A 13605-nucleotide genomic window follows, 5' to 3' on the forward strand; every position below is an offset into this window, starting at 1 on the left:
GCATCTAAACAAATCTTCTGTTTAAAATGATGTCCCTTCTGTTTACAGATTGCAATGCATTTAAATATGAGCCTAAATCTGTAAACTGCAACCATTTTCTAATCCACAAAATACGTTAAATTGATATTATCATCATTTTGGTATGGAGGAAAGTGTTATGGCTAATGGATTAAAACCAGAACAAGCATGTGCAACGTTTCTCAGTCAGTTTTATTGCAGTTTAATTGCAAGAAAGTTCTAGGTACATCCTGGGCTCCTGTTGGGGTTAAAATAAAGACTGTGTACAAGTGAATTGGATCTCTCTTTCAGGTCTTTACCATCAGCTGGGTGCTCCTGACCATGAACCTAGTTCAAGCAAGGCACCCTGAGTTCTACTGCACTGTGCTCACCCCCTTCTCCTGACAGGTTGACCAGTGGCATTGAAGGATGGGCTGAATTCTGCACAAATTACACAGCATTCTATGGGGACTTAAAATGTACCTAACCTTTAAAAGTAGTCCAGGAAAGGAACAGTGTAGATACACTGACTTAGTTAGAATTCATTATTTTATTATCACTTGCCCAGCCTTAATTAGAGGTATCAAGTACTAACTATTGGCTCGATGGTTTTCATAACAAATCATTTTCCAAAATGCAGAAAATAGCTGATCAAAATAAAACAAACTTGCAATGTAATCTTCTCAACAAGGCTATAAAAATATTTCTGTACTTTTGTTGTTGATTCTACATTCCATTCACTTTGTGATATACTTAAATAAAAAACAACTATGATCAATGCCCATAATATGGACCATTATTTATTATCAAGATTGAGATATTCATTTTTGTCAATATTTCCCAGGCCTGGTGACAACAGAGGGAATCACCAGTATGATAAAAACAGCAAGAAAATGAAATGGGTCAGTGAATGACACAGTTTTTACCCAAACTGCTCCACTTAGAACATCTCTTGAGATCCCAAAACAGAAAGATAACTGAAGCAGAGTTGGAGGAAGTATGTTACACACTGGAAGGATGGAGAAGATAGGGGAAATACAATGCACTTACATTTATAATAAGAAAATTAGAGATGCGCTACATTTATATCAGCTATAAGCACAATGCAAATTGTGCCTCAGCTATAAACACAGCACAATCTTTTCCCATTTGGAAGAGACCGTTTCCATTACAGCACCAATTCAATAAGCCCTCTAAAGACTTCCAAGTAGTTTGCTGGTTAAGATTGTATGATAAAATGGCCTATTGTCAACACTAATCAACTTTTACAAAAGGGCTAGAAGTATAATTATTAATTCATATATACACATCAGATTAAAACAGATGCTGTACAAATAGCAAAGATACTGCAATAAAGAAGTAAGTGGTAGAAATAATTATTCTAAGTGCTACTTTACATTTTTGACTTTTTGTCTGCTACTGCCCTCTAGTGATAACTCAATCACAAACGCGGTTGAGTAAATCAGAGGAAACACATGTTAGTAAACCAAACAAGACCAAATCATTGCATATTAGTTAATATATTCTAGTAATATATTCCTTAATGATGGGGCCAACTCTTATTTTTATTGTTTAATAAATTTGGTTATTGATTTAAGAACTATAAAAAACAGGAATTTAACATTAACCTTGTGAACATACTGCCATACGTTTACAGTGCATTTAAAGTTATTTATTATCTACCAAGTTGAATGAGCTGCCCCATAGTAACTGGAACAAGAAAGGTTTCCCGAACACACACTCACACACACACACACAGAAAAATAAAATTAATAATAATTATAAATAAATAAATAAATATATATATATATATGTGTGTATATATATATATATATATGTGTATGTGTGTGTATATATATATATATATATGTGTGTGTGTGTGTGTGTGTATATATATATATATATATATATATATATATATATAATATATTAAAAATATTCAATAAATATATTAGTAGTACAAACGTCCATTCAATATTTTTTCTTGAGCCTTCTTTGAAGGCTCTGAGGGTTCCCCTGTGAAAGAAATGCTGTTTGCACAACAAATGTATGGCTCTTTCATTTACATTTCCAATAAAAGAGCATGACACATAATTACCTAACTTAATAATAGTGGTGTCTTCTAACTGTGTGCCGCTGACTGCTTTTTCTCCCAAATATACCCCAAATACCCATAAAAAGGGTCCCTTTGAGTTGAAAAGGCTGTGTCATCATCAGTAATAAACAATGGCATACAAAAGCTTGTGTTGGACCTGTGTATGTGAGTGACACAGGGCAGGTGCTTTAAGGACTGTACCAAAGAGGACACAGTCATGTGAGAGGTGGCCTAACAGCTGACATATGAGGACAAAATAGAATATACACTAAATAGTAACAGCATGAGCTAAATACTGAGACAGAGAAAGTTGTTGTGGAATGGTAACGGGGAGATATTTTACAAAGAGTACCTTAGTGCAAAGCAAAGTGGCAGGCCTGTATTAGCTCATGTCGAAGTCAGCACTTGGCGCTGACACCTGCTCCTAGATTCAAGTGTTGTCACAACTGTCAAAGCTGCACACATGGCACCTCCAAAAGGCAGACACATGGCACCCAGCTGCCCGAGGATAGCATAAAGAGTTAGTGTCTTGTCACTTCCTGTTCTATTGAACTGGCACAGTACTTTGTTTGGAGAACACACAAAAAAACTATGGGTGAATTGTTGGATTGGAAACCACATTAAGGAACCAATGACTCAAAATTATATACAAAATACAACTACTGCCGCTAATGGCCACATTATCACACAGTTATGGAGACATTTTCTTAAATAGTCAAAAAATTCAGGAATGTTTATAGTTCCGGGTAAATAACACGCACACACACACAAATACATTCAAGTATGCAACAAAACTTTTTGAGCACATACTGAAGCTTTGCTACCAGTTTTCAACCCCCACAACTTAGAAAAGCAAATGGCAAACGTTAGAACCACCCCTTCAACATCAGCATTATGTTCAGTGTGAACTTTTCAAAAACTCAGAAGATGACTAATTCAGTTCAATTAGAACACACTGCATTTTTCTTGAATGCTGGACATCTGATTAAATTATTGTTATCTTATCTCTTAAATTACTTTCACCACACAAACCCAACAGTCATCAACAGCAGCTGGTCACAGGTGCGAACCTGTTTTATTCACTTGCCAATTAATCTGAAACATTAGAAAAGTTAATTGATGCAAAGCTGATTTGGAGAGGTAAAATGACAAACTTCGTTTTAAATCCAACCTTAAGGATTATTTAAGTTATTTTAATTTTAAATTAATTATTTTTAAGTATTTCAAATAAACAACAGTTAGGTTATCGGGTTTATCTGAGCATTTCTGAGACAACAAAGCATGATCTTCCGGTTTTTGTACTGTCATATATATATCTGTATATATCTATATATATATATATATATATATATATATATATATATATATATATATATATATATATATATATATATATATATATATATATATATATACTTATATATATATATACACACACACATATATAGGTTATAGCTGAATTGTTGTTCTCCATTTTTTAAACATCTAAGGTCCATGTACTATATTTGGAATTTAACACCGTACAACCTTAAAATAGCCACTCACTTTTGGATTTAATTCAAGTCGAAAATGACTGTATCACTGTATCTTGATAATATTAACAGAATAATCTGTCATCAGCCCGTGTCTTGGAAGTGCAATTCTCGGTCAAAGGGTAGCGTCATGTTGTCTGTCCAAGTGGAGGATGTCCCTCTGTCGGTGGAAGGAGGGAGTGGTCAGAGCGGGTCACAGCTCGCTGTTCGTGTGCCTCTTCAGCGCACTCTACAAAGCATTTAGGCTACAGTCAATGCAACGTCCACAGGGACATGACGCGGATGTTTAATCCTTAACAAGGACAAAATGCAATAAAAAGGTGGGGAAATTCTCAATCATTAGGTTAAGCTTTGTGCCAAAACGGAATGCCACAAGAAGATGGAACATTACAAAACCAACATTAAGGTAGCTTATTCATAAACGCTAAAAATGCGTTGCGTCTACACGTTGCAAAGAATTTTGCATAGCAAGCAATAAACGCAACTCACTTAATTCACCCTCCTATCTCCCCTAATCACTCATTCATCTTTCATTCCTTCACCAATAGCTCCTCCCACCCTGTTCAATGCACAGTTTTTAAGTGCAGTAGTCTACGTTTAATTTCATCCAGATCAGTAGATTAATCATAGACGTGTTTAGTTCCCATTTATTCACCCATTGTAATTTTTTGCCTCATTGTGGACTCAGTTGAACTGTAGGCTTCTTTTCTGTATGTGTAAAGGCAAACTATCTGTTTTTACTTATTTAATGCCTGTAAACACACTTTGTCTATTCAAGTCAAAAGACAATCACATTTTTTCTCCCATTCATTATATTATAATTATACAGTTGTCCACATGGCTTACCCTGCATCTAACCAGCACCAACATCACCCACGTGATACAAAAAACTTCTCAGCTCAGACACTAGTGGGGAAGAAAAAGATAACAATAAAGATGCATAAAGCACAGGTTGGTTAACCTAATTAATTTATATAACAATTAATTTAAGAATAGCTCATCATAAATTATTACATTAACATTTGCTTAATTGTATGAGAATTAATAACACGCTTTGGAAGGAGTGCATTGAATATATTTCTCCAAAATAAAATGTTTGTGGTTGATTATGGAATATATGATTACCAACATTGTAACTGGGAGTGTATTCAATAATTCCAAAAGTTGCAAAATTGACTAACCAAAGTAAACCCTACTATGTACTGAATCAAAATGGCGTTGCATGGAATAACATCATACTCGGCCAAAAATATATGCATATATTTATATAAAACATGTATATAGGAAATGGGAAATATTGCAAAGTTTGCTAAGCATGCATTTGTATTATTTTTTGCTTTACTACAGTAGCACTAGACATCATTATAAAACATATGAGCCCATATTGTCCAACCTGCTGTTGCCACTGATGCGCCAGTTCCTGAACAAAAGAAAGCCATCACATCCCTCTGCCTGCACTCAAGTGGTTTGCTTAGACTGCAAGCTAGCATGTAAAGTAGATAGAGATCTGACCCTATAACATTTTATTACACTGAGATCTGAAACATTGTTTTCATTTTTACTAAATGACATCCCTAAAATAAGACTTACAGGTGTTGGCAACTTTCCTGACAATGGAGCTCGAGTGCTAGTGCCATAGTGATGCGAATAAGCCATTCTGTCCATAAAGCATCAAAAATACAATACCAAACGACCAAATTGTACCCAGTATAGACGAATAGTATGATCACAAATGTCATCCATAACTTACATGCGATTAAAATGTATTTATAGGGCATTTAACAGTAAATAATCTCGACCACGTCATTCAAAGTCAATGGCCGGACTGTGTTAGTTGAGAAAATGTACGGTGTTATTAAAAGCGAAAACGGCTTCATATATCAGACAAACTGCCTGCATCCCCTTCAGCATAGATTAGATTTTGATATGCAATCAGAGATTTGTCCCCAAATTCCTTCTGTTTGGGTCAATTTAACGCGAATTGTGGAAAATTGTTCACATCACACGTTACTTCCACTCGGTTTTCATGGAATAAAAGTTGTTCAGAGAAGCAGACATAAAAGGACAACTATAACCACGCAAAGCCTAATGTCCCCGCAACAAATCGAGATAGTTTAGACATTTGTCCTTTGGCTGTATTTTTTTAATTTGTCCGTAGTAAGAGGATGAAGAAACACAAACGGGACGGCGCCAGTTCCATGGAGTCCGCTAGATCAGCTGCTGGCAGTTGGTGTTCTCCATCACGTCCGCACCGTGCCTTCATAGACTCACATGCGCACCGTAGACCAAGACACTTAAGTTAATCAGACGCACACGGGATACTTTAAGTGTACCTACATTTTTTATTTTTGAAAGGGTGCTTTTGATATTGACTTTATCATTTTCACTAGTCTATTCAGCGCGGTGAAATACACTTTAAAGAATTTTTACTTCTGAGAAGCAACTCAAAGTGACCATGACAGAGACGACAGCTCCAGCTAAAGCCAAGAAGGCAGCCAAACCCAAGAAAGCTGCCTCTCATCCCAAATATTCGGATATGATTAAAGCTGCCATTGTGGACGATGCCAGCCGGAGCGGAGCGTCCCGTCAGTCCATCCAGAAGTATATCAGGAAGAACTACAAAGTGGGGGACAATGCTGATGTGCAGATTAAACTTGCCCTAAAGAGGTTAGTCGCGTCCGGGATGCTCAAACACACCAAAGGCATCGGAGCATCTGGATCCTTCAAGCTCTCCAAACCTGAGGACTCCAAAAAGCCAAGCAAACCAGCTGCAGCCAAGCCAAAGAAGGCACCGAAGCCCCCTAAAGCCAAGAAGGCAGTGGCTAAGCCCAAAAAAGTGGTTAAGACTCCAGAGAAGTCCAAAAAAGCACCAGCAAAGAAGGCGAAAAAGGTCGTGAAAAAGGCAACACCCGCAAAACCCAAAAAAGCACCAGCAAAGAAGCCCAAAGCAGCTAAGCCCAAGGCGAAACCCGTGAAAAAGGCAGCAAAGCCCAAGGCAAAGTCTCCCAAAAAGGCAGCCAAGACTGCCAAGAAGAAGTGAAGGACTGTGTCAGAGACATGTAAATAATACGGACGTGTTTTTTTGTATGTGCATTATTTTTGTAAAGTTTCATGCAAATTGAAATCTGTTTTACATCTTCACCATTGCACTATAGCATATGCTGTAGAATTTTCTTTAACTCTGACTTCACTGTTAATGCTGATTCAGAATTTTCTGATAAGTTTTCTTGTACATAGTTCTAATAAAATGTTTAATTTTGTGAGCATTGTTGAGCCCTCGTGCAGCATATTGACAGTGGACAACAAGTGTCATTGTAAATGCCCTCATGTCTGAAGACTCGACATCACTGTGTTCAGTCACTTTTAAGACTGTTAATATTCAAATAAAACTGTCGTCTTATAGAATTTATTTTAAATTCTTGTGTCTTGATCAATCAACCATATTAACTGACACCAGATCATAAGGGGGTATTAGCAGAGTTACAATATAGACCTATTTATAGAAGCTAAATTAGGTCATGTAAAAATATGCTGAACGTGTTCTTTGTCCACTCATGACTTATGATTATTGTATAAGAATCCATAACCTATGGCAATATAGGCGCTAGCATAAACGCTTGATAAACTTTTCAAATCAAAGGACACCTGATTGTGATAAATGTAGCCTAAGACGGTTTCAAACATACAATTTTTGAAGTGGAGTTGGCATGAATAAATCTGGTCAGTTTAACTTGAGCTAATTGACAGATGAGCATAAATGATGTAAATTTGACTTTTTGTAGATCCAGTATTGTGGAAGAGTAGATGCACGCACTTTCAGCAGGTTGATCAAGGACACACCCAAAATACATACCACTGCTGGGTCTCGGTCTCGCCAAACACCAATCCAATACTGCCATCTAGTGGTGTCATCAGAGTACAACAGTCAGAGGGGTTCTCGGCAGAGGCATGACATCACATTCTGAAACATGAACAGAATAGCGCTCAGGAAGTCCCTTTGCCGTAATAATATTTTGTTAGAGTAAAAGAACACCATAACATTTATTTTGTTATGTGGTAAATACGTTATAAAGAAACGCTGTCTAACCTTTTAGGTCCAAATGTAATTCCACAATATATTAAACTTCTCCATTTTTCATTTATTCAGTTGTGTACCTTTTTATAATTGGCTTCTTGACCTGCTTTGTTTCCATAAACCTTTATGATATATTGTGGAATGTTATACATTAAAAAATAAATAACTAAAAATCTTGATGGAGAATATAAGGAAATATCAGAAGTTATATAATGTACCTTTTAAGAGTAAAAGCCATGAAGGGGTTGTAAATAATAGGCTAGTCTAATATAATGCATAAACAAATAAAAAAGTACATTAAATTCCATCATAACAATCGTTTGAAACTAAATACAACAAAAAATACACATGACTCTATTCTATTTCAAGGGAAGTGGCTCAACTTTCAATTCTTGTTTGGTCATTTATTAAGCATTCAGTCAGTTCAATTTCAATTCAGTAAGAAAAACAGCCACATTTTAAAATCATAATGTTAAAGAATAGATTTGTATGCAAATGAAAGCATTAATTTTTGTGATATTTTCATACATAATTTACACAGGTAAACTGATAAAAGCAATGAAATTATTGAAAATTATGTAAAAAGAAAAGTTAAAGAATAAATAGATTGCCTGCCCTTCTAGCAAACTGCAAATACTTATATCACACTTTTATATTTTATAATGAAAATATGGATAGGTAAAGAATTGTTAAGCATCCATGCACAATTTTAAGGGTTAGTGTAAATTTTGGCAAGGTCGATCAGAACATTCTGCATTTGTCTTGACTGTTACGTATGGACAGAATAATTGGCAGGCAACTATGGGCTAATAGCTTCACTTGGTGCACCTTTGGGGTAGGTCTTGAATCGTCTTGGCATTAAGATATAGAAAACACTGCACGTATGCAATAACTATTCAGTCTCAACAATAACACTTGGCAGATAAAATTTTTTACATTTTGCAGTTGGAGAAAGCACCAGAAGAATCAATCATTGTTTAAATCATGGTATTGACAGCTCAGCCTGAAAATACGTTGTAAGGCAAAGGAAGTATGTGGCAGAAAGGAAGTCTGACAGGGGAAAAAAGCAAATTGACATATGATGCCTGGCTGGAGAAGCAGAGAAACTGTGGTCTTGGACATTTGGTCTAGGTGAAAATAAAGCTCTGTTGATTGTTGGGTCATTTCTGTCGAACGGCTCTGTAGATTGCAAAGCCCAAAACAGCAACGACAGCGGATCCCAGTGCCACTCTCAGCCAGAACGAAGTGTGGCTCATGTCTGATCCATTCAAGTGCCTATGGTAAATGTGGATATAGAAAGAACCTTTAGTACAAAATACTGCATTTTCTGAATGAACTTGTTCAGCTGTGAACATACGGATACACTGCTGCCCAGGCCAGTTTGCTATAGATGTTTTTGCTTGTTGAATCAAGGAACTGATGAGAGAAAGGCAGTGGAGCAGGCAGCCTGTGTTTATAACAAAACTCTGACGGTGTCATCCCATGGAGCTGTTTTACTTCAGGGAGATCCACCTTTGAGGCCACTACAACACATGGGATGTTGCTCTCCATATAATGTTGCTGTAATGGAAAATGAAAGAACAACATAACAAAAAGAGACACCTGTGCACGTTAGTGGGTGAGAAGTAAATCCTGCTCTGCTGTGAAATTGGATAAGTTTCAGATATTTATGAACTGTCACCAGAGGACAGGCACTTGCACAAAAAATATTTTCATTAGTCCGTAAATATCTGACATATCTACCTTTTTTTGAAATAAAATTTAAAGAAGGCATGTCATGCTTTTCTCTGCTATATTGTTATAACCTATGATACAGGTAGGCAATGATTTAATTTTTTTGACATTTTAAATTGCAATATTGATCTAAAATAACTTAAAAAACAAGTCCGGGAACTCCCTGTTCCAAACTACAGAAGCTGAGGATCATGCTGACTTCCCCGCCTATGCATAGCAGCAGAGAATGTAAATAAAGAAATTAGGGTGTGTATGAGGGGGTAGGGGAATTTTCAGAGAAATAGTGTTTTGAATGCAGGAGTATAAATATGACTCAAGCATGCAGGAATCACTCACCTTGTAAATACTGGCACAATAGTCGAAAGAATGTGGGTCGCTGACATCGTACATGAGACAGGCGACATCACACGCCGCATCGGACGTCTTTAAGAACTCCACCTCCACATCTACCTCATGGAGCTGCTCAGAGGACAGTACATATATGTTCAGACTGATGCCACAGTCAGGTTAACACAAATAAAAAAAAAAACGAAAAAAATTAAGAATACACACTATAAGATACTTTTCCTGGTTACTGACTTGAATGGTGTTTATAGCATAAGGGGAAAAGGCACTGCTGGGTTTTTCCTTATTCTGTACATGCAAAAACAGAACATAGCATTATATGACAGTCTAGATAAATTTTAAATGATTGGGGTTGCAATTGCCGTACTGCTGTGTCATGACTAATAAAAGCCTGGAGAAAGGCTGATTTTCCTGTCCCCCGAGGCCCAATCACTTTACAGAGAAACACAGACCGCTGAGTCTGACGTTTTTCCAAGTCCACCTCTTTTTCTCTTGTCACTACAAAGACGAAAGCAGAATCAATTTTTAAACTTTTACAGTGCATGGTTTGTTTGTTTACAATTTTACATAGCTTATTTCTTCAGACAGATTTAAAAATTCTCTTAAGCTAAAAGATTCAAAGCTGGATGTACCCAAACCAAATAATGAAACTTTGAAAAAATATAGCTTTCTGAATTTTTAAGACCTGATTGAAACCTGGTACCAAAGACAAACTTGATGCAATGTATCTGAATCAGTTAAGTAATCTTAATAAAAAAAGAGCATGCACCTGTGATTGCAGCAGTCTGGGAATCCTGCTCAGTGAGTATGGAATAGCCTAGATATCCGAGGTGCTCCAGGCAACGGTGGATGTCTAGGTACGCAGAAAGTCTGAAAGAAGAGGTGTTTGTAAGCTTTCTGGATTTTTACACTAGATCAAATAAAGTTTAATTTAATCAGACACTTACGTCCACTGACATAGATAGCCTTTATTAGAAATAAAACCCTTTTCTGATGTCGGGACAGACCTGTAGACCTCTGGGCCCCATGGCATGTAGGGACAAACGCAAAATAAGTTCTTAAGTTCTCCTGGTGACAAAGCTGAGTCTTTGTCCTGTGAGAAAAATAAACACATGTAGCAAATGATAGAAATAAAAGTATAATTTTGTAACTATGAATTTATGTCCATGCCACGTACTTCATCATACTTGTCAAATACTTGCTGAAGAAACTGGAAACCAAGGTGATTGAGTTCTGTTGTACAACCAACAGGAACCCGCAGCCTAAGAAAAAGAAACAACTACATTTATACACTTTAAACTAAATGGAATTTAATATAAACACCAATTGACATACTCAGGGTAAAGATAATCATCAGTCAGTTCTAAGTTGTCATCATAACCAAATTTACGAAGGATGGTCCAAGTGGTTTCATGTCGACCTCTTTGAATAAATAATGTATTCAGGAACAAGAAACCTGGAAAGCGAAACGTGATCCTCAGTTACCAGATACTTGTGCCATTTGAACAATATGCTCTGAAGTCATGTGTTCAAACATATTGATGTTACCGTTTAGAGTTAGGCCATTGTCTTGTACCCCATCACTGGTATTCTTCCAGACCACAGTTTTCACATCTTCTAATGCTTGAGGTGCTAAAGGATTCCCAAAGCAAGATTTCTAAAAAGATAACACATTCTATTATTTTCTAATTACATTACATTAGGTTGCTTCCAAACTAAATATGATTTTACCTGAAAACAGTTTAATTCAGCATCACTAAGGATCCGGTCATTGTCCTGGTCTGAAATGTAGAAAACTCTGCTAAGGGCACGTACACACAGAGGCTTCAACTGAGGACCAAATCATAAAAGCTCAGAATGAATGAATGAATGAATGAATGAATGAATAATTATCAAAATTAATGAATACTACAGCATTTCAGATCCATACTTGCTTATCCTCAGGGTCATAAAGAGGGGCAGTTGGATGAAGAACTGCCTTCTGTGCATAGTAAAACAGCTCCGAAATATTTTTTAGGTTCTTTGCTGAACACTTTAGAGAAAGAGCAAGAGGGAGGACAATGGCATTTGCATGAATGTTTATACAAGATTAGGATCATGTACCTAGTTAATTTATCAACAAATAAAAGATTACAGCAGGTTGGACATTTGAAACTCACCTCAACACAGGTTTCTATCTCTGAGAACTGGTTCATAATGGGAAGAATAGTTTCCATAGAGCTCCCACAGCGAAGATCAGATTTGTTTCCGACTAGTATAATAGGGATTCTGTGAGTTGAGAGGAAAATAAAGTTTTGTTTATTGAAATAAAACCTATTGTCCTTGCTGTAGTTTATTAACGTAAAAACATATCCTCTTGTCCTCATAGGAACATACTTGTTCCCTTTTTCTGCATTTCCATTCACCAAAGGGATCCATTTTGTTCTGATCTGAAATGAAGCAAACACAGATGTTGTTCAAACAGACTACATAAAATTTCATTAGGTTTGATTGAGTCCATTACCTTCTCGATTGTGTCCTCATTGGTAACATCATATACAACACAAACAACATTAGCCTTGAAAGAAAAACAAAAATTGCATTTGTGTGAATGACATACTTTTTTCAGTTATTTTGTAGATTCCTCTAACATAGTGCAATTATTATCTGTACTCACCTTAACAATTTCATCTCTGAGTATTTCTTCAGTCTGCTCTTTTTCTGTTAAAAGAGCAAAATGCGAAAAAGTTTGAATATGTTTCATGTTTTGCTGCAGTTCACATCACAACAAATGGTGAACAGCAAATAAGAGCCATTGTTACTTACCAGAGTAATCCACAATGTGCGTGGGCACCTTCTCTGGTGTCACATCAGCTGGGATGGTTATCTCCTCTGCTCTGTGAGGGACCTGTTCACAATAATAAATACATCTCACACTGACTGGGAACTGGGAATTACCCAAACTGGACACAAACACTGGATCTCTATGATATATTGTGGATTTTTTTTCTGGAAGCGCAGATATATATAATCCAGATTGATCAACTCGTACAATAAGGTATTAATTCTGAAATACAAAGTACTGACACACCTCCTCTGGGAACTCCTCTCCAACCAGAGACATGATGAGTGAGGTCTTCCCAACTTGGGCTGTAAAAAGTAATTACACAGTTATACACAATGAAACCCATCTCTGTGATGCGACAGAGGGATTGTATTTAATAATTTATTAGAGATTAGTTGACGTTACAGTAGTAGTAGAATAAGAGTTGCATGTTACCGTTCCTGTACACCTGTTTTAATTTACCGTGTAAATACTGTCGAGTTCAATTACAAAAGTCGTAACTCCCAAACAGCGGCCGAAATTTCGAGCCAAAGTAACCTAAACTTTATTTAAGATAATACTCATCCTGGAGATGGAATTGATTTGATATTTGATTCAAAATAACATATGTTCAAAGTATAATTCACTCATTACACTGGTTTATTAACTATGCTTTTGCCTTCAAGTTTTAATTGTGAAAAAGTGTTACAAACATCATCATAACAATTCCTACAGGACAAGTTCCTGCTAATAATGCTAGTTTTTAGCTTGTGTTGAGCTGACAACGGGTAAGACTTACGTTCCCCTAACAAAAGTATCCTCACGTCCTGTTTCATCTCGCTTCTGTTTCAGCAGCGACCAAAGTCTCTAAAGTACCATTTATATTACGATTTAAGAACGCACTTCAAAATAAAAACCAATTGAGCGCCTTTGCATGGTTTGTGTGCAGCCAAGGTGAAGCCCATGTCTTTCCGGTTCACGCGATGAAAGCGGGCCCTCTGCTGGATAAAAACGAAAACTAAAA

General features: G+C 36.5%; 3 protein-coding genes across 3 annotated transcripts in view; 1 reads left to right on the plus strand and 2 right to left on the minus strand.

Annotated features, from left to right (window-relative positions):
- rhbdl1 (rhomboid, veinlet-like 1 (Drosophila)) overlaps positions 1–7635 on the minus strand; it is a 48056-nt gene extending 40421 nt beyond the window's left edge. The window contains exon 1 of the mRNA XM_055150250.1: positions 7478–7635. The gene's annotated coding sequence lies outside the window, so the exon portion shown is untranslated. The remainder of the gene's footprint in view (positions 1–7477) is intronic.
- LOC110159542 (histone H1.0) lies at positions 5904–7029 on the plus strand. The gene has a single exon (XM_020924102.2). The coding sequence runs from the start codon at positions 6080–6082 to the stop codon at positions 6662–6664; it is 585 nt and encodes a 194-aa protein (XP_020779761.1). The 5' UTR covers positions 5904–6079; the 3' UTR covers positions 6665–7029.
- Positions 7636–8088: 453 nt separating the features above from the next.
- On the minus strand, positions 8089–13566 carry rhot2 (ras homolog family member T2). Its single transcript, XM_020924101.2, has 19 exons — positions 13381–13566; positions 12849–12907; positions 12584–12665; positions 12435–12478; positions 12282–12335; positions 12155–12207; positions 11938–12046; positions 11709–11810; positions 11510–11608; positions 11327–11435; positions 11114–11234; positions 10956–11040; positions 10726–10871; positions 10548–10648; positions 10146–10276; positions 9986–10066; positions 9770–9892; positions 9057–9259; positions 8089–8974 (listed from the first exon to the last, which is right to left on the minus strand). The coding sequence occupies exons 1-19, from the start codon at positions 13415–13417 to the stop codon at positions 8860–8862; spliced, it is 1854 nt and encodes a 617-aa protein (XP_020779760.1). The 5' UTR covers positions 13418–13566; the 3' UTR covers positions 8089–8859.
- Positions 13567–13605: the final 39 nt, after the last annotated feature.

The sequence above is a fragment of the Boleophthalmus pectinirostris genome, unplaced genomic scaffold (assembly GCF_026225935.1).
Source record: "Boleophthalmus pectinirostris isolate CB_2022bp ecotype Guang Dong unplaced genomic scaffold, ASM2622593v1 HiC_scaffold_14, whole genome shotgun sequence".
Classification (NCBI taxonomy): Eukaryota; Metazoa; Chordata; class Actinopteri; order Gobiiformes; family Gobiidae; genus Boleophthalmus; species Boleophthalmus pectinirostris.

Coding starts and splice junctions, on each gene's coding strand:
- rhot2 (XM_020924101.2), bottom strand. CDS start 13,417: ATGAAACAGGACGTGAGGATACTTTTGTTAGGGGAAC. Junction 12,908..13,380: donor GATACTTTTGTTAGGGGAAC/GTAAGTCTTACC, acceptor TACTTTTTACAG/CCCAAGTTGGGAAGACCTCA. Junction 12,336..12,434: donor TCAGAGATGAAATTGTTAAG/GTGAGTACAGAT, acceptor TTTTCTTTCAAG/GCTAATGTTGTTTGTGTTGT.
- LOC110159542 (XM_020924102.2), top strand. CDS start 6,080: ATGACAGAGACGACAGCTCCAGCTAAAGCCAAGAAGGCAGCCAAACCC.